At 39.1% G+C, this 22,296-nt stretch overlaps 1 protein-coding gene across 3 annotated transcripts in view; it reads right to left on the bottom strand.

Moving 5' to 3' along the window:
- LOC136267732 (E3 ubiquitin-protein ligase NEDD4-like) overlaps positions 1-22,296 on the bottom strand; it is a 330,028-nt gene that overhangs the window by 186,129 nt on the left and 121,603 nt on the right. For all 3 annotated transcript variants that reach the window (XR_010706728.1, XM_066062892.1, XM_066062891.1), the window contains one exon: positions 9,589-9,711. Coding sequence is in view for 2 of the 3 variants with exons in the window: in XM_066062892.1 (XP_065918964.1) it covers positions 9,589-9,711 (123 nt within the window). In the remaining variant the exon portion in view is untranslated. The remainder of the gene's footprint in view (positions 1-9,588; positions 9,712-22,296) is intronic.

Consider the following 22,296-nt stretch of genomic DNA (forward strand, 5'->3'; position numbering starts at 1 on the left):
TAGACCATTCACTCTTTCATGTAGTGCTTCTTTGTGGTAAGAAGTAAAAAGTTTGCTGTGTCTCCGGTTTGTCAGCACTCATGACAAATAATTTACACTGTTATATGTGTTGTCGATGATTGGATGTCTCTTCTTGAAGCCTCCAGTCAAGCTATAGCTAGCTATTGACAATATCCAGCAATCTAAATGCATCAGCTACATGAAAGGATGCTACTATTCTACTATATACAAAAGGTAAGTGATATAAGGTTCACAGGATGTCATAAAGCAGGGTGTGTACATGGCCAGCTACAACAGTGATAATGGCATAATGCATGATCTCAGTACAACATTTAGCTGTAGCTACTGTATATACATAACCAAAGAAGTACAAAAATCTGTCTGTACTCTTACAGATCTCATAAAGGTACGTGCAACAACTAAACCGTGTGCTATGAAGCGCCCTATGTGCATCTAGCTATCCCATAGACCTGGATAGTCCCGTAATCCTGGTCCGACTTTACTACGTAGCTATGTCTTTAGTGTGCTCATTGCTGTATTATCACCTTGTAAGCATCTAGTGTATAATCTGTGATCATAAAATATCCTTGAGAAGTGTCTGGGAGACGAGTATATATTATTATGCCGTGACTCGCATATCACTTCTTGCCCCCAAAAGATGGCGTCAGGATTTTTAAAACTTTTGTAAATGACATAATGGGATGCCACACCCCAAAAATAAACCTGTCTATAGCTATAACTCCACAAGATAAGGCTGAAAGTTTGCTAGCCCATTGGTGTTTCCCTCTGGATAACAAAGAAGTTATAAAGAGAATTGTGATAAAAATGCAAACTAGTTGGGTTTTTGCTCAGCTGGTCACATATGACAAGGAAGATGATGCTGAGAGAATGTTTATATGCCAAGTTATGGCCATTTGTGTATCAATATGCAAAGGAAGAAGACAAAGAGATAGTTTTCTTGTACCTTAAAGGCACAAAGTAAAGTTCTGGGATGGATGGATGTGACGAAGGATAAACTGAAATTTATTGGTGAATAACACAGCGTTCATAGTTTTTAGACAAACACCAAGTTTTATCAAAGAAATGTAATGATTTCTGAGAATGCTTGGAATGTATTAATGAGTAATAGAGGTGGTACTGCATATCAAAATATAGTTTCTCCTAGGAGTCTTTGATATACTACCTCTATTTCTCATTATTGCATTGATCCCTACTAGCAGTGCTATATGGCATTTGCACACTTTCTCTTCCTGTTGAAGCGAGGTGTGAAAGTGGTATACGTACATGCATGTACCACTTTCACACCTTAGATTAAAGAAAGCCAGTGCATATATGTGACTCACTGAGCAAAAACCAACTGCTTTTGCAAAAATCTATATACTTTGCCACAAAAATATAATTATACTGAAAATTTTAATGCACGTTTTAATTGCTTTGCTACGCTGAAGCAAAGCTCAAATCAATCGAATCTATATATACCAACGGACTCACTGAAGAGTAAGAAACATTTGTTTCATGATCATACAAGCAAATGTTTGTTTTATGAATATTCTTGAATTTATGGGCATTTATTTATGATGTGACAGTAATAAAATTAATCGTAGTTTTCAAGTTGAAACAGCCTTGTTCTTTATCCACATGGAGGAGTACAAGGAATGCACTATACCTTGATAGATTTATTAGCTTATAGTAAACAGATTGAGCCAAGTTGCATCTTCGTAGCATGTTTTAGCAGTGAGTTGTGATTGATTATTTAAGCACCTGTAATTTATTTGTCACATTTCATATCAAAACGTTTGTAAGATATTCTGGATTTCTGAATAAGTTACAGCCGTTTCATATAAAATAACACCATCTTCTAGACAAGGTGCCATAATTTCTGTATACTGTGGTTGACAAATACAAAGTTTGGTTTATCAAATTCTTGGCGATTTGATATATGTAATGTTATGTGTAAGTTCTTGGTGTAGCAACAAAGGGGAAGCTAAAAAGGAGCCTTGTACCACAAAATTTACGTATTCAGAATGCTTGAATAACACATGTTTTTCAACATACATCTGTAAACTAACCTGTTTAACAATTTGTACAGTCAGAGTCTTATTAAGCATCCTTCACTGCATAGAGTGATACTAAATTTAGCAAATTTGGTCGACTTGGGATTTCCCGCCATGATAATTAAATTTTCCCGTAGTTTAATGTATGGATCACATATTATGTAATCATCAGCAGTAAATAATGTTATGGCAATATTTTCCTGTTTGTATGGTCGGAATTGGATAGAGAAATTCAAGGGCTTTCTTTTGTTGCATGGTGTGTTGTAGAGATTTTGTGCGTTAAAGGTTGTAAATTAGTGTATTTGCATGTAGTGTAAATGCATGCATTTCGCATTGGACAGTGAATGACAAGGACTGATAAGATATTATGATCAACATGTTTTGCCAAGCTGAGGTTTCAAAAAATATATTAAAACAGTTATTAGATATTAGGGATGAGCCTATTTTGTTTTTTCCACCTATTTTTCTTTCCAGTAATTCTTTTATTTCTCACCTATTTTATTCAATATTTTGCTTGAACTTTTTCTATTTTGCTGAGCATTAGTAAAAATTAATTGCAGAATTTCAAGCTTAAAAGCATGTGTGACAGCTCTATTAGAATGTTTCGTACATAGTGACTGCTCTGTTAGGGTATCTCGATCTTTAGTCACCATTACCGTGAAACTTAGCAGCCAAAGATTACACATAGTTTGCTTTGACATGCTAGGTTAGGATGTAAAGAACACAGAACTGTAATATTTCATCAATCAGTTAATCAAAAGTGTAGAATTTCAATTATGACATGTTTGGCACAATTGTATGCATACAATATTGGGTAAGATAGCTGTGCTGAAATCACATGCAAAGAAGAGTTCAACTACCACAGTGGTCATGGTAATTTTATTACTACTTTATAGATGACTGTCCTAGCAGTTTTATTCTTTCAAATTCCCACATTCAATAAATCAGTCCTGCAAATATAATTTTGACCATGATTAGTTTTCTGAAGAGCTTAGTTCTTTTCCTTGCTGTTTTTATCTTTGTTATGGTATGTTTGTTGTATCATAAGTAAACAATTGATGAAATGTACACTACTAGCTTTTCCTATAAGCAAGGACATGGTTAAATTTCTGAGGGGGTGAACATTCCTAGATCTGGGCCCCTAGGCCAGAAATTGTACACTTCAGAGCGAGCTAATCTAAAGATTCCATCTGTCATAATACATACATGCTTGAGGAGAGTGCATATGCACTGCACAACACAGCCTAGGGATACTTGTGGTGGTGGTATGGTGGATTATTGCATTCTTTAAGTGATTGTGGTTCAAGTGAATGTAAAACGCAGAGTGGAGATGTGCTTATCTACAGGACTGCCCGACTGCTCTAATAGAGTAATTGTGAATAAAACACAAAAACATAGACATGAGTTGATAAATATTTAAATTTAATGATATAATTTAATGACACCTTTATAATTTAATGTCACTTGAAATACTCTAGGTCATTCTACAGTTTCAAATTACTATGTAAAACACCAAAATTGCAAAAAGGCATATTTCCGAGCCTTGGATGGCTTCCCAGCATGCATGCCTGAGTTGGATCCTATCAAAAATTTTAATCTAATGTGGTAAGGAACTCACAGAAAAAAATTGGTGCTTTTGTCAGTTGTGTCCACATTTTTTTGCTAAGTCACCTAATTATAACAGTAAAACCTTACATATAATCTTCAAGAGGAGTTCAAAACTCTTTAATTCGTTACAGTAGACTAATGGATACATGAGTTATGGGCATTTGTTTACAGGACTGCCCATAGGTAATGTTACACTTACGAGCAGTTGACCCTCGTGTAGCCAATTTTTGACCTGCGACTTCTTTGGCATGTGTGTGCTAACTAACTCACCATGTATAGCCACGACACACAAGCTCCTTTGGGGGGCTGCTCCAGTAACTGCATGCCTTTGCATGTGATGTATTCCAGTCATGCGTTGTGTTGAGTCATGGCCTGGATTTGAGCACCCACGAGGGATTGTAACGTTACCTCTGGGCAGTACTGTACATCACATTGAAGCAATTGCACATGATCAATCTTTTTTTGTAGTGAAGAAAGGTGACATACCCAGCAATCGATTCTCCTATTTATGATGAACATGATGGTGCAAATATCAACTCTGTATGTGACTGGATTTGCAAAAAGGTATGTTTTTACACATTTTGCATACCAGCAAACAGAATGATGTAACACTTGACTCCTTACACTGATTAACTTGCTCTTAGTATCACACTGCAGCCAAATATAGTAGCTACATGCATGGAAACGTTTAGGCAATTATATGAAATGATCAAAAAGTTACAAAGCTTCAAAGTTCAAAAAATGGGTCAAATTTTGTGTGTGAAAAAGATACCTTGCCTTTTGCAAGTTCGGTCACATAATTTTAAGTTACTGCATTCGTATGTTACAACCGTTTTAGTAGGCATCTGTAATTTATTTATCTATACTTGCTGTACAAATCGATATTTCTGTTGTTGCTACTTTGTAAGGCTGTAACTCCAAAAGTTATTAGGCATACGATGCTGACACTTTGTCAGAGCATACATTTGGCTATGTAGATTATAAATATTCAAAAATAAAAGAATTCAAAAATGCATGGTTTTTGCAGATCCAGTAACACACACACACACACACACACACACACACACACACACACACACACACACACACACACACACACACACACACACACATATATGTGTAACCTAATTTTAGAAAATCATCGATATCCGCACTATTCTCAAAATGCATTTTATTTGTTCTTTGTTTTCTACAGGAACAGAGGAATGGACTAGCTAAGTTTTAGCTTCATAAGCTAAGCAGCATTGGAAATATAGCACTAGACAGCTGTACGAGCAAATATATTGATATGTACAAAAGCTATCGAGAAAAGAATCTACAGGCGCTTACATAAACCATCATAAATTACTGATACAATGGTGTACGGAAATGAATCTTGGCTCATTGCGTTTGCCATGAATTTGTGCATCCACCAAGGTATAGGTTTTGCCCCAGTCATGTTTCTGCGTTCGAGAAGGAAGGCAAATTCACTGAAAAACAATTGTCGGTAAATTCTTTCATCACTGCAACGTAAACAAACGTCTGTAACTTTGAAATCCTGTTGTGTATGGAGATGAAACAAAGATTTTTGTACTCCCTATGAACAGGCGAACACGATGATTCCCAGGATTTATCCATTGGAGGTTTAATTCGCCCACCAGTGAGGCAATAAAAACTTGCATATTTTTTCTGGGGTTTGCGTTTTTTACCCATAGTTTTTAAATGCATTTTATTACTAAAGTACTATTGTGCGTATATCGACGGTTTTCCTAAATTCAGTCACATATTATACTAGTATATTAAAATTTATTGATTTAAAAGGACCCAAGTGATAAAAATAGTGAAACAAGAGATGAATGATGGTATTGCAGCGTAGCTCGGTGGGAAAATCCCTACATTGGCATGTTATAACAATCTTTTTGTTGAATGCCAAAGTAGGGATTTTCCCACTGAGCTATGCTGTAATGCAATCATCCATCTCTTGTTTCACTACTTTTTATTTCACTTTTAAGTAATAACTTTTAATACACTATTTTGTTTTTTTTGTTATAGCATGCAGCTATACACATGTGACTGTTCTATTAGGGTGACAGCTGTATTAGAGTATCTCGAGTCACAGTGTTGTACTTTTAAAAAGTAATATATTACTTATTACTTGTTACTACCACTGCAGTGAAACATGTTACAGTTATATATTACTTCAATTTATAAGTAACTAGTAATATGTGACCAGATTTTCCAAAACCTATCCAAATCGCGCATCAGGCAAAATCAAACTAACACCTCCAGTGAATAGCTACACTATTGTACTACTAGTTTTGACACTCAGTACTACTCAAACTACTCGAGGCTGGTTTCAACAGATGTCTTTTCTGGGTGGTGTGTAGAGCTTGAATGGCAGTTTTTGGCCTTGTGAAAGACATGGCTTGGCAAAAATTAGTGATTTACTGGTGGACAGCCTGATAATGTTGGCCAGACATCTTTCTGTGGATTTTCCTACATATCAGCCACTAAGGAGCCAGCACAGCCCTGTAATTTTGTCTCAGGACTCCAATTGTGGTCTGCCTCCATTTTGAGGTCTAACCCTTGCCCACCCCACCCTTGCATTCGTGACACTACCTCACTCGTCCAACTGCTAAGATTTTCTATCTTATTTGGCAGGAAACTCTACCAGCAGCTACAAGTATTGGAAGTGGTCTGAAAAGTAATAGATTGATGCATCTTTAGTGTAAATTTCGTATGCGTGCTTGCTATCCTTGGAGAGTTATGCTGGCTTGGATTCTTTAAAACCATTTATCTCTAAACTTCTAATGTGCGATTTGGATCGTTTTTTCAAAATCCAGTCACATATGTTATATTACATATTACACAATGTATAAAGGTGCTTCGTTAGGTAATAATAATATTATTATAATGTGCTAGTTAAGTAATGTGTTAGTACTTTGTTATGTAATAATATTACAGTAATGCGCTGGTTAAGTAATTTGGTGTTTCATTAGGTAATAACATCACAATAACAAGTAGTACTGTGCTACTTTAGTAATGCATTACTTATGTAAAATAACTACCTGTTAGATATTACTAGCCTAAGAAATGTAGCGCATTATATTACTTCGTTACTGCATTAAGTAATAATATTATGTAACACATTACAAATATAACACGTTATGCCCAACACTGTCGAGTCAGGCAGCTGGTGTGCCACTGTTTCATATTTTCATTGTGCTAGCATTATGAATACAGTTATGCAAACAATGACGGGGTGTGTCATTGTGATATTGATTGTAAGAGATGTGGTTTCGGTGATTGATTGTTATTAATCAACTAAAATTGCATTCAACTAATTTATAAGTGTGGCATTAAACCTATCGAGAAGTTGCAGGTATGTACTAGGGACCCATCGATTTCGCCAGCAAAATTTTTGGCATAATGGGTGGGTAAAAGCAATGAGCAAAATGCTGGCATAATAGGTGCAATTTTTGTGAAGTGGACATAAAAATTGCACAAAATATCGAGATACTCTAATAGAACAGTCAGACGCGCTAAAATATCGACAATGCGTAGCTAATTGTTACTGGAACAACAAGTGACAATTGAGATACCCTAATAAAACAGTCACACATGTTAAGCAATATTAGCTAGCTTCTTGCTTTACATGTTAGAAGTAATTGCTGATCGAGATACTCTAATAGAACAGTCACTTTAAGGCAAAACTGTAGCTTTGCAATTGGAAATATTCAATTAACAAAGATCAGTGCTGGGTAAAATTTATAATTCTTGAGCAAAATATGGAGCATAATAGGTGAAAAATAAAAGAATTGCTGGAAAGAAAAATAGGTGGAAAAAAAAGCAAAATAGACTGGTCCCTAGTATGTACTGAGCAAAAGCACTTAAATAAGTTTGCAGTGTCTAATTATGCTGCTCAAGGAAGTGTTGATAAGGAAAATTAAAGCCTTGATATGGTTTCATTTCAACAACAAGAAGACGATGAGCCTGATTGAAGACAAAAGGAAGACAAGGTACAGAGGGCACAAACTCGTTGAAATCCTAAAAGGAACATCCCACTGGTAAGTTTGTTATTGTAGCATAAAATGGTAGCCGTGGGCTGCTTTTTTTGGCCTCTGGGCTTGCAACTATGATCAAGCAGGCAGGCAGGCAGGCAGGCAGGCAGGCAGGCAGGCAGGCAGGCAGGCAGGCAGGCAGGCAGGCAGGCAGGCAGGCAGGCAGGCAGGCAGGCAGGCAGGCAGGCAGGCAGGCAGGCAGGCAGGCAGGCAGGCAGGCAGGCAGGCAGGCAGGCAGGCAGGCAGGCAGGCAGGCAGGCAGGCAGGCAGGCAGGCAGGCAGGCAGGCAGGCAGGCAGGCAGGCAGGCAGGCAGGCAGGCAGGCAGGCAGGCAGGCAGGCAGGCAGGCAGGCAGGCAGGCAGGCAGGCAGGCAGGCAGGCAGGCAGGCAGGCAGGCAGGCATGCAGGCAGCAGTTCTAAAATCCTAGTTTTAGCATTTTAAAAAAATTCTATATTTGGCTGCCTATTAGTGTTTTCTTGTTTTTAATGCAGTATTTGATATTAGATGGACTAATATTATTATGTAAAGGTGATTTTCATTGCTCATTGCATAATATGTCTCTAAGATGATTTTTGAAGACAGCAATTTAGGCATCGTGTGTCATTTTTTTGGAAGATTCCTACATAAAAATAGTGCTGTTTGAGATAAAAATTGTGTGTGTGTGTGTGTGTGTGTGTGTGTGTGTGTGTGTGTGTGTGTGTGTGTGTGTGTGTGTGTGTGTGTGTGTGTGTGTGTGTGTGTGTGTGTGTGTGTGTGTGTGTGTGTGACTATATATCACGTTTACAAGGAATATGACTCCAGAGAGCATGCAGCACTCATATCCCAAGTAATCATGTTATAACTGGCATATTCTACATCCCAGTAGATGAAACGCAATTATAGTGAAACAGCACCTGTTAGTCAATAGAAATCATTATTGCATGAGACGTTTCAGAGTCTTTAGTGGTACCACACCCATATACTCGTGATTACTGAGTGATCCATGAAGGAGACAAGAGTTCATCAAAAATCACTTATATAGCAACTCAGGGTGAATAATTTTTGATTGAATTTAGGCACTTGTTATTAGAGACTTGTTTACCATTTAGGTATGGATTTCACAGAATGTGTGAAGTTTCACCACAGAAGACATGGTATATCACTTATATAATCAGTTATATACTGCAGCGTGGTGCTTTTGAACTTCATAACAGGTGTATATTATATGTGTGTGACTAGATTTGTGAAAATCCAACTTTACTGTATAAAGCATTGAATACAATAGGTGAAATATAATTTTTTTAATTTTGTAAGGTTTCTGTTTTTCTAGTAAAGAAAGGGACTAACAATAAAAACCTGGATATCATCTTATTCACCTACTCAAAAGGAGTTTGAAAATCTTCGTTTTGTTGCAGTAGACTCAATTACACTAATGTTATGGTATTACATCAAAGAGATGGTATGTGATCAATTTTTCTTCACAAATTTTGCCTTTGCATGCAGTGAAGAAAAGTGATACAAGATCAATTCCTCCAGACATGATGGAGTAAATTTATCTCTGTACAGCATTCCATTTGTAAGTTACAACCATTTTAGTTAGTACCTGTAATTTATTTTCCCAATACTTGCTGTACAAATCCATATTTCTGTTGTTGCTACTTTGTAGGGCTGTAACTCCAAAAGTTATTGGCATATGAGGCTGAAACTTTGCGAGAGAGTACATTTTGTTAAGTGGATTATACATATTCAATAAACAGGAATTCAAAAAATGCACGATTGTGTCGGGTTTTCGCAGATCCACATATCATACATTTAGCTAATTGGGCTGCACTGACATACATATAATACAGTAATAGATGTGTATTGCACAGCTAATATTTACATGAGGTTATAGTATGCATTAATACCTCTTGAACACTATGTACTCGTGGCAAAAATGCTCTTGGCATTGTAGATCTGGCTTGCTGTGGTAGAACTGAAGATACCAGCTGTGCACCATGATTAGCAAACATTCTGCGATGATTTGAATCCTGAAAAACATGGAATTATAATTACAAGTGCACAAAATTAATGTTGTGCAATGTAAAAAAAGCATACACACTAATACAGTATCATGTATTTTTCTAACTTGTCACTGTAAAGCAGTAGAACAGATACACATTAATTTTACATCATATTGTTGTATACTTTGACTATAATTTTACATCATGCAAATACATCACTCAGCAATTGTATATCACTCATTTAAGCATTCATACCAGTGATCTACTATTAGAGTCAAAGCAGCGTAATATTATAATTTCTACAAGCCAATAGATAGAGATTTGCAGGTTGCTAAACACTAATATCACACAGGGGCATGCTTAGGGCCGGGCTCTCCATTCCACTGGAAAGTAGATCCCGGATTCAGGGATCCAGCTAATAAATATTTAATTTTGCAGATTTTCAAATTCCAGTAGTCTGAGGACTACATACAATAATACGTAAGTATGTGATCAACTTTTAGCTACCAAACTAACTTATGCCTGATGAACTCAAAATCACACACCCACGCATGCACGCACGCACGCACGCACCCACCCACACGCACACACACACGCACACACTTTTCTGAAAACAATGGACTAACAGAGTAACCTTATGTACAATGTTTTAAAAGTGGCAAAATGAAGCAGATAAAGCATAGAAAACTGCTTCCGGTACATCTTTACAATCACAATTGTAAAAGGAGACTGCTCCAATTCAGGGAATCTTTAATGGCCAAATTGAATGATGATCTAGATGAATCTTTATTATGTGGCAATAGGCTGGCTCCAAAACATCAGGGTGAAAACCAGTTACTGATGAGGAAGTTTAAACATTGGAAGATTAAAGATACCCTTTCCGCAGCAGTGTGAAAATGACAATCACTAAGTTCACACAATGTACTTATCCCTAATAGAACAATCACCGATATGTTGTTAGTACAATTTAATGTTTCACACTATCAGAGAGTAGTTGGGAAAGAAATAACAGTAATTTTTTACCTATAATTATAGTATAGTTGACATTATAGTGCTTTCACTAGTCATTGAGAACTATGTGAAGAACTGAACACAATGACAATTAACATGAAGAGACACACACACTTAGCAGGCTGACATTCAAAACAAATCAATCTAAGAACTAGTTGATGTGGGGGATTTAGAAAACCCGGACCGGACCAGGTAAACTTCTTCAAGTAAGCCAATTCACACAATAGCTATAACATACAATTCACGCAATAGCTAGCTATAACATACACTCTTCACCTTGTAGCCACCCTGCAACACAATTAGCTAGCTACAATGGCTCAGCCTGCAACAGCGATAGCGCACGAAACTTCATCCACAATAATACAACCTACTAAGCTATTAAAATACTTTCTATACTACCTTTCACTACACAATCACTACAAAGCTACAAGCTCTTTCTGCTGTACTCAACTGTTACACAAACTAGTAACCCCCCGAATTTATTAGAATCGTGATATACAAAGTGAAAGGAACTAAGATAACAGAAAACCTTCGAACTTATGTAAAGGAATGGTCATGGATGACTGGCTAAACTAAGAAAGGTAAGCTAGTTCCCATGCAGGGAAGCTAGCTATATAGAGATTTCTGGAGTAGTAAGGTTTTGTTCTATTTAAAGCTTACTTTGACATGTAGCTATAAATACTGCATTACTCATTCATCACTACCGAAATAAATTCAGATGTTTGTTGTTACCTTAGTTCCTTTCACTTTGTAAATCATGATTCTAATAAATTCGGGCGGTTACTAGTGTGTGTAACAGTCATGTGAGTGTCGTGACTAACGCACAATACAGCAGGTTCTGGATTGGCGGGGGGCTGGAGGGCTAGTGATTCCGCGGATACAACACAACGAGGTCATCCACTGTTCATGATGTATGAAAACATAGCATACACTCATACGCATGCGTAAGAATTACAACTCTTATAATTACAACAGTAAAGTAATATAAATACAGTCAGTTCATGACATCCTCCGGGCCCCGTAGGATTTTACTCCACTCAGAGATTCTCATTCTGGCCTTAACTGCAGCTGATCTTGGAGGACGTGAGGATGACAGTGGTTCGGCTTCTGGTGTGCTAACTTGATCATCGTTATCATCCTCAATTGCATTCTTTCCTGCATTGACCTCTAGTGGGTAGAGCTTGCTGATGGGCCTGTTAGTAATGCCATTGGCAGTTCGAATCATGGCTGATCTCACAAGACTGTCATTTCCACGTTGTAACTCCTGTACTACTGCAAGATGCCATTTCAGTCTAGGACTATCATCATGGATTATCACCACATCTCCTACCCGTATTCGTTCCTTATCAGTACCAGTGTTAGTAGTATGGGTTTCTCTTAAAGACGTCAAATATTCTTTCTTCCATCGGCTCCAGAAGTGTTGCATGATCAGAGCTTGAGTTTTAGCCTTCTTGCTTAAGGTATGATGCAGCTTTTGACCAGCTTCTTGGAAGTTCTCATCACTTAACTCTTCTTCATCAGTCAAGGAATGTGGTACGGTGTTGATGATTCTACCATATAGTATATGTGACGGTGTCAGAGCCTCCGGATCATTGTAGTCTGTACTAGCGTATGTTAATGGCCTGTTGTTTAGGTGAGTCTCGATCTCCACAATTAACGTCTGTAAGTTGGATATGTGACAAAAGCACGACCAAGTGTCTTCTTAATAGCATTCTTTGTCAATCCGACTAGACGTTCCCAGTAGCCTCCGTACCAGGGAGCTCGGTGGGGAATGAACCTCCATTCTACACCTTGATTGACTAGACTTTCCTGTACCCCAGTAGACTCAAACAGTGCCTTCAGATCATCAGCAGCTGACATGAAGGTCGACACATTATCAGACAGTACAATTCGTGGCAAGGATTTCCTGCTTGAGAATCTGCGAAAGGCTTGAAGGAACGTTTCCTCTGAAAGATCCGTCACCACTTCCAAATGAACAGCCCTAGTACTGGCACACGTGAATAAACATACATAAACCTTATTCTCCCCTTCTGGTGCTTGAATGTATAAGGCTCCAGTGAAGTCTATACCAGTCACTGTAAATGGTTCCATCATCTATACACGGTGTTTTGGAAGTGGTGTTGGATTGGGTGCCTTGTAGTGGCTTCCACATAACTTGTTGCACACAACACAATGCCTTAATATGTTCTTAACACACTGTCTGGTAGCAGGTATCCAATATCTTTGTCGGATATATGTTACAGTACTGTTTGTTCCAGCGAGAAAGTGCTTCTCATGGATATCGCGGACAATGAGTTCAGTAAGCCTGTGTCTCCTTGGCAGTAGGAAAGGGAACTTGGTTGAATGGGAAACTGGCGCATTATGTATCCTCCCCCCGCAGCAGATGATACCTGGCTTGTTTAGGTAAAGACGGAGTTGACGTACTAGAGGAAGACGGGGAGATGACTTGGACTGAAGGTTGGTGAGTTCATTGGAGAAAATCTCTTGCTGGGTAGCTGTAATCCACAGTTTCTGGGATTGGTTGAGCTCTGTTGCAGTCAGTGGTCCAGTCACTTTGGACGATGTGGCTTTCAGGTTGGTAATGAAGCGTAATACATATGCAGTGATCCTATACAGCTTAGTTAGTGTACTGTACCTGCTGATGTCGATACACTGATTCACGCCTGGCTTGTGGACAGTAGCTATTTCCATCACAGCGGTAGTAGATTCGACTTCCTCATCTGTGTTAACATGAAGGATAGAAGAGGGTGACCATTGAGGCCAATCAGATTCTGTGGTTAACCAAGCTGGACCTCGAGACCATAGTGACGATGAACATAATTGAGATGGTGTTATGCCTGGAGTCAACAGATCAGCTGCATTATCTTCAGTGTGACAGTAACTCCACACGGAGGTAGGAAACAGGGAGCAAATGTCCTTAACCCGGTTGGCAACAAATGGTTTGAGCTGCTTACTGCTAAATATCCAGTGCAAGGTAATCTGACTGTCACTCCACAGTCTGATGTTCACTTCACCCAATTGAGGCTGTAGTGTGGAAACAATAAACTTGGCAAGGTGGGCGGCTATGACTGCTGCCCGCAATTCAAGCCTGGGTAATGTGGTATCCTTAAGAGGTGACACTCGGGATTTCTCCATCAACAAATCTACTTGGTCTGCACTCTGGAGGTAAGCTACAGCTCCATAAGCCTTCAAACTTGCGTCAGCAAATACATGTAAATATACACATTGGTTAGTACACATAACAGAGTACCTACGTGTCATCACCATCCCTGCAACTTCTTCGATGTCTGCAGCTACTTGGCTCCATCTAATGATACAGTCATCTTCTAACGGTTCATCCCATCTCACTTGTTGCTTCCATAGCTCTTGCATCAACAATTTGGCTCGAACAGTAATAGGGGATAGCCACCCAAGAGGGTCATACTGTTTGGATGATGCTTGCAGGACACTTTGCTTGGTCACAGGGGAGTGATTGATTTGGCATCGTGAAAGATAGAGTGTGTCAGTGCATGTGTTCCACTTCAATCCAAGTACGTTGACCATGGTGTCAGCATCCAATGTGTTATCTCGTTGTGCCTGTTCTTGCAGTTTTGGACTGTTTGATGCCCACGAGTGCAGGTTAAACTTGGCATCACTCATAATGGCTCTAGATTCTGTATAGTACTGCAGAATTTCTTCCTCTGACTGGCAACCTGAAATGATATTGTCAACGTACAAATTCTTCTTCATATCATGAGACACTGGTGAATCAAATGACTTGAGATGGAGGTCTAATGTAGCGTTAAGCATAAACGGGGAGCCAAACAGTACAACTTTAAATCTGTATGAGATAAACGGACTCTCTGGGTTAGTTTGGTCTGCTAGCCACAAAAATCTTGTAAAATCTCTATCTTGGCTGTCAAGCTTCACATGGAGAAATGCTTTCTCAATATCCGTAGACAGGGCATAGCAGTGCAAACGGAACCTCAATAACACTGCACAGAGATCGGTCAGAGCTGAATCACCTACTATTAGACAGTCATTCAAACTGGCATGTCTGGGTGACTGGTGACAACTACAGTTGTAGACAATTCGTATGGGAGTAGTTGGAGAATTCTTTCTGACAGGGTGGTGAGGTATTAATGGCTTTCTTTGGTACTCAGGCTTGGGGCGTATTCTATAAAATTTCTCCATTGCTGATCAGCAATAATATTCCCATAAAGTGGAAGCAGGCCTGTATGGTTGGTGACTTAATCTTCTGGCCAGGACTCTTGTCTGACGATCACAAATTGCTAGGTTGGAAGGGAGGAATGGATAGTTCTCCTTCCAAGGGAATCGTATGATGTATGACCCATCTGTATCTCGTGATATGTAGTTCTCTTGGTATGTGAGCAAAAATGATTCTGAAGGTTTATCGGCTGTGTCTGGTGGAGGGGTTGGGGAAAGAGGGGAACAATCGTTCATGATCGAGTCTGGATAATCAGAAACTTCAATGTTAGATGTTTGCGTTGTGTAGGAGTGAAGCGATCCGGCAATTGATTCTGATTGTACTGGTAGTGGTCCTGACAGTAAGTATCCCAACTTTGACTGCATAGCAGTAGGACCTCGTCCCCGTACTATATGGTTTCCCACGATCTCCCAGTAATAGTCTACTCCAATCAAGAGTGAAATCTCAAACTTCTCTGCTGAACTAACTGGGTGAGCCAGTGTTAAGCCTCGTAAATGAGGAAGGTTGTGCAAGTCTGACCTCACAAAATTCTGGATGGGTGCGGAAATTTTAGGAACCACTATGGCCGAAATCTTGATGTCACCTTCAGTTGTTTCTAGGATAAAATTGACCAAACTGACTTGACTGTTAAGGGATGTTGATCCACCAAATGATGAAATTGCTAAGCTCTCCTTGTGATGTGGGCTTGCAACTAGTTGAGCAGCTAAGGTTTCAGTAACAAAGGACCTTTGTGCTCCTTCATCAAATAGTACATTTGCAGAAATGCGTTTATTACCAACTCTAACAAGTGCAATGGCTGTCTTCAATAGACACTGAGGGTTACACTTAACAACAAGCAGGGGTTGTGTAGCCATTGTGTATTCACCAATGTGTTGTTGCGTGGGGACAAAACTGTTTGAAGCAGGGTTCAGTGAACCTTGTGGAGCTTGACTGGTTAGAGGAGGTGAAACTAGGCTGGTTTGTGGGGGTTGTGATGTGGCATTCTGTTGTCTTACAGTTGTAGCACCACTGATAAGTGGATTGTCCATTCCACATAAAGTAGTATGGTGCTTCTTATGGCACAACCTACACCGGTTCTTAGAGTTACAATTCATTGTCCTGTGACTGCCCAAAACAATTGAAACACAACCTCTCCCTCTTTACCACCTCTAGCCGTGCTTTTACATCCACTACAACATTATACTGTGCTGAGCTGTGCAGTCCCTTACAATAAACACAAGTTGGTTTAGCACTCACAAATCTCTTATAAGCTAACTGCTGTCCAGACTGTCCCTTACGTATTTCTGTGAGAAAGGATCCTGTGACGGTCAATCGACCACTGTCACCTTGATTGTCTAGACCAGACTCCAGTACAATGATCTCTTTCTCTATAGCCCTGCGCACTTCATCTATGTTCCATTCCTCCGAGGTGTGGTCATGTGTAAGGTTTCGTCTGACAGCTGATGGTAACCTTCTGAAGATGATAGGAATTAAAAAATCTCCAAATGTATCCTTAGTATTTCCCAATGTCTCTAATCCTCATATATGGCTTTCCAAAGTGTCATAAAGTTGGCTGAGACTGGCTGCATTGTTGGACGGGGTAGGAAGGTCTGTCAAAGCTTGCATATGTGCATTAATGATGCATTGCTTCTTTCCAAATCTGGATTCTCAGAGCGCAACTGACTGCTCATAGTTGGCATCTGTTAAGGTAAGTCCACTAACTGCTCTGGAAGCTTTGCCATCCAACTGTCCACGTAGATAATTGAATTTCTCAATACCAGTAAGATGCGTGCTTGAATGGACAGCAGCCTTGAAGGAGTCCCAGAAAGTCTGCCAGCCTAGTGGGTACCCAGAGTATCTTGGCAAGTCAAGCTTTGGCAGATGACTAGCAGTTGCTCTGGCAGTGGTCTCAGTAGTCGAGTGAGTCACAGTTGTTGCTCTAGCCTTCTTTAAGTAACGTTTAAGATGAGTCATTCTCTCAATTAGCATATCCTGAATGTCTAATGAGTCCAGTACGTCATCTTCTATGTCCGATGGCTCCTCCATTATAGATTGAATTGCTTCAGCTTTATGCTGAAGTTGGTCGAGGTGAGAAGTAACAGCAGTGATGGTCTCTTCAGTCGCGGGTTGCGAGAGATTCAGTTCCTCCAACTTTCTATAAAGGCGCGTTAAATGGGATCGATATGCCTTTCAAGATCCCTTTAACTTGTCTAGCCCTTCCATCTGCGAAGAAATACCAGAAAGAACTTATCAACAGTAAGATTGGCTTGCCTTGATGGGTACCGTTAATAATAATGCCACGGTACCACGACGTTTGCGGGATTGGTTACGAAGTAGCAAAACCAATCAGAAATCCTGGTCACAGCACCAATGTCGTGACTAACACACAATACAGCAGGTTCTGGATTGGCGGGGGGTTGGAGGGCTAGCGATTCCGCGGATACAACACAACGAGGTCATCCACTGTTCATGATGTACGAAAACATAGCATACACTCATACGCATGCGTAAGAATTACAACTCCTATAATTACAACAGTAAAGTAATATAAATACAGTCAGTTCATGACAGTGAGTACAGCAGAAAGAACTTGTAGCTTTGTAGCGATTGTGTAGTGAAATATAGTAAAAAGTATTTTAATAGCTTAGTTAGGTTGTATTATCGAAGTTTCGTGCGCGATCGCTGTTGCAGTCTGAGCCATCGTAGCTAGCTAATTGTGTTCTTGGCAGTCGCTACATGGTGAAGAGTGTATGTTATAGCTAGCTATTGCATGAATTGTATGTTATAGCTATTGTGTGAATTGGCTTACTTCAAGAAGTTGACCTGGTCCAGTCCGGGTTTTCTAAACCCCCATTGATGTGACTCAACATTATTGGAAATGACACTCAAAACCCTTCACCTTATGCTGTGTGGTGATAAAATAGAGCCTACATTATTGAGGTAACTTTCGACTGCCATATTACAGTATCTTGACCATAGGCGTAGTAACCCAGGGGTAAGGGAGCTCAGAATCCCCCTTGCAATTTTCTGATTGTAAATTGTAAAAAAATATAGAGATACTCTAATAGAGCAGTCAAATACTCTAATAAAAGCAGTCACAATATTCAGAGAAGCAATGTAGCAAGTATGGTATTGTCAGTAAGGATTTTTATGTGCTTATCAGTGATACAATGTATTTTATGGAGGGCATCCATTCTTAGCAGGCATTGACCATTTTTTTGCTCTTCACTGTTCCTTGCCTAACCAATAATAGACTATAGAGCACCCTAGGGTTGGGCGGTACTGGTAATTTCTACTTGCAATTATTGCGACAAGGTGACTGTGCAATAATTGCAATTATTGCCATGTCTGGTAAGAGAAACAAAATTTGTTATTAATCAAGATTATTTTGTGCATTATTATGGGCCTACAGTATCCAAATAAGATACTGTCATGTAATTATAGCACAAGTTGCTGTCAGACCTTCAGTTCCAGTTCTCTAGTGTCTGTATCAGCCCTGTAGTCACCATAAAATGCTAATTATACAACCAAGTACTAAGAATAATAAGAAATGCAGTCGAAATTATCTCAAATAATGAAATAGATAATTTTTAAAAAATGTTTGAGAAAGCTACAAGGCCTAAGGCTTTGTGCTTACTGGAAATAGATTCCATGCTGAATTAAGAGACAATTGCATAATGGGTGGGTGTTTCGTGGAGGTGATATAAATGGTATGATGATAGTCAGGGCCGCCCACAGGGGGGGGGGGGGGGCAACTGGGGAATTTTGTCCCAGGCCCCACTGAAAGGGGCCCCAGGAGGCCCCCTTGAATACCTGTTTTAAAGATCGATATACTCTAATAGAGCAGTCACAGTATTCTTCAGAGGAGCAATGTAGCAAGTTTATAAATAAAGGAATATGGTTGGTGAGGGGTAGCTATTGCCATTGTCAGACTTTTTTTGGGTCTTCAACTTACAGCTTGGTTGAAGTTGTAATTCAGAATGGAAACCTCCTTGCCCATTGGGCCCCACTTTAACTCTTTGCCCTGGGCCCTTTAATTTCTCTGGGTGGCACTGATGATAGTATTTAACACCAGTCAAAACATCTAGCACATGATGCCCATTAATTGACCAGTTGCAGCAATCTAGACGAAGAACTACTGACTGATATTTCATTTTTGAAAGTGTTGCCAGCTGGCACACTAGCCTCAAGTCGCCATGCCAGCTGCCAGTGGATTCATTCACATAAAGGTGATTAAGCAGGTAACCAAGGTGACCACGCCAAACACCAATATGAAGGAAGTTTGCCATGCCAGCTACACAAGACAAGGGACAGTATGTCTGTTTGTATTATTTACTTGCAAATGTAAATGTATTGTAAAGAGTGTGATATGTGTTTTAATATTTTCTTGTATTGCTTAATACTTGTATATTTTGTCTTCACCTGGCTTACTAAGCTCTGGCTGGCTTGGCTGTCTTGGTTCACCTCAGGGGCAGATTTAGGGGGGGGGGGGGAGGGAGAGGCTAAGGAGGCTGTAGCCCCCCGCTTTCCTTTCTAAGTTAGTTCATGGCCAATAAAACTCTATATCTTCTATGTGTATCAAAACCAGACTTATTTCAGGGACTATGCATCATTGCCAACACAAATAATGTCTATGTAACTACACCTATTTTTCAACTCTGTTCTAGGAGTGTATAGATTCCTTTTCCTCAAGAGTTCTTCCAAAAACAGGTTCCAATTGTGGGTTGCATCTATAGTTACAAAAGTTTTAATTGTGGGTTTTGTTTATTAGCAGTGTTTTCCACTATGGCTATAAGAGGAGATTGGTGTGGTTTTCATAATTTATATGATTCAAAAAGTGTTAGTTGGTTAGTTATCTGCTTCAGTATTAGTGATAAGCGATATTGATATTTTACTATACGATTATTGTCATGAACAAATGTCATGATTATCACGATTATTGCCAACTAATGAAAAACACTAAACACATAAATTGTCCATTAAACTGTAAAATTACATTGAAAATTTACAAATATTTTTCTGACTATCATGATTATTACACAATTATTGCCAATTACAATTATCACTAGTCAATGAAAAGTATACGATGTCGATTACTGTCAATAAAATAATCACGATTGTCATGATAATTGAATAATTGCCCATCCCTATTCAGTATAATAGCTATGTAGCTACCCACTCAGCCATATTTTAGCAAACTGTAGTCTTTTGGTAATTTACAGTCTCATAAGGAAGCCATAGCATATTACCCACTTTTGTCTATGAATGTAAGATCTGTATCAGTTACCTTCTGATATGACCCCATGCTGTAGGTTATGGTGCTGGCATTTGTAGCTAGCTACAGATCAGTCTTCAGTGACAACCCAGCAGATCTAGAAACAAGTTGACTATCACAACAGCAAATTCAGAAAGCCCATAAAAGCAAATATACGTAGTTGCACTTTGCTAAGAATTGCCAGTGGACTAGCTACATGTAGTACCCTACTACGCTCTTGCTACTACTTAGCTATACATGGTTTCTACCTCACAGATTAAGCTGATTAGAGCATGGCTAAGAGGAGCTGATGCATTATGGTATATAGCTAGCTATATCTAAATGCTTGGTAGCTACAAATGGAAAGATTATCATGCATGCATGCAGAGGCAGCAGAGACACCTATATTTAGGGGGGCTGGGGGTCTAGCTTGGTGATTCCATAGCCTAGTTGTAAGTCGAAGACCAAAAAAAAAGGTAATTACCTACTGGCAATAGTTGCCCTCTACCAACTACACTATATCTCCTTATTTATAACTACACACATAGCTTGCTACACTGCTCCTCAAAGAATACTGTGACTGCTCTATTAGAGTATCTCGAATGATGCTATTAAACTAGGTTCTCCATCACAGCTACAGATAATTTCAGGGGGGCTAAGCCCCTCCATAATCTTTTTCACAGGGGCTGCAGCTCCTCCTTCTCCACCACCCCTGCATGCATGATAGCTACTCAATGCATATTACAATCAGTCTTGATATAATGAAAAAGTAAAATTTAATGATATAAACTGAAATTCGATTATTTCCACTGAAAATCTGCTAAAAACACTCTCAGATTCACCTTTAGAAGACCTATTTTTCAAAAGTTTCCTAGGGGAAGGGCATGCCCCCAGACTCTCCTTGGTTGGCATGCTTCGCACACTAACATAGCCATTATTCCAAATAGCTAATTTTACCATGGATACTACATGAATCTTACCACTAGGGAATTGTGAGAAGGCTTGGCATCTTCTAATGTCTACTACAGTATTGTGTATCTCCTGCAAGTTGTGTTATATGTAGTGCATACCCATCACTGTGCCATTGCCGTATTCAGTTACCGGTGACCTCTAGTTGATGTTGATACTATGCTGTATACTGGCTGCATAGCTGAATAGTTTTCATCTTCAATGATATTGCCAATAATGTATTGCTGCATACAACACTGCAATAATGTATAGTTCTCTTTTGTATGTTTTGTATGCATATACTGTGTACACATCACTGTGCCATTGTCACACCAATGATGTACCAGCACTTAGCTGCTAGTGACCTCTAGTTATGATGCCACTATTGCGTTATATCTGCAAGTCACTATTCTGACATATTGAGTGTGTTGAGTTTGGATCATAATTTCAATAGTGCTTCATGCACTACCTAGTCAGGGGATTGTCTCATTGGTGTATGTAGTTGGTTGTATGCGACCTGGTCCTAATAAGTAATAATATCTTTTTTAGCATAGTCATTATGGTTTTCACTTAGCAATTATGCAGAAAATGCAATAATATTGCCCAACCCTACAGCACCCCTATCTAAAAATATCTTGCTACACTTATGTTGATGTGCTTGACATTAGTGCTGCCACAATATAGAAAAACTCCATATCATATATAATCAAGGTTTATGTCACGATATGAACATATATAATGATATAAAACTAACTATTACATGACAAACATGCATATCCTCCTTGTAAGTTAAAATATTGAAGTTGGATGTATACCTCAAGTAAAAGTAACCGTGTTATAAGCACATTTTACTACAGTTGAGACAAGTGGTTGGCACTGTATAGAAACCTTAAAATCTCACAGTTTACTTTGGGATTGAATTGTGCCCACCACTATAAACCATGAACACATAAATTAATTATGGCCTTCCCACATCATTATACTAAGTGGTGCTACTATCATGAAAACGATGATAAAATTGATTGGCTATAATTATCACCACCTTGTTATCTTGAACTACCAATATATATGGTGGCAACACTACTATTTGACAACTTCCTGGTGCCAGTAGTGTAGCAAGGCTCTTCAGGGTGTAGCTACAAACCACTACAACTAGCATGCCGATCTAAGGGAATACCTTAAAGTAATTTATTTTGAAAATTGGACCCTCTGA

This window comes from Dysidea avara, chromosome 9, assembly GCF_963678975.1.
Source record: "Dysidea avara chromosome 9, odDysAvar1.4, whole genome shotgun sequence".
Lineage (NCBI taxonomy): Eukaryota > Metazoa > Porifera > Demospongiae > Dictyoceratida > Dysideidae > Dysidea > Dysidea avara.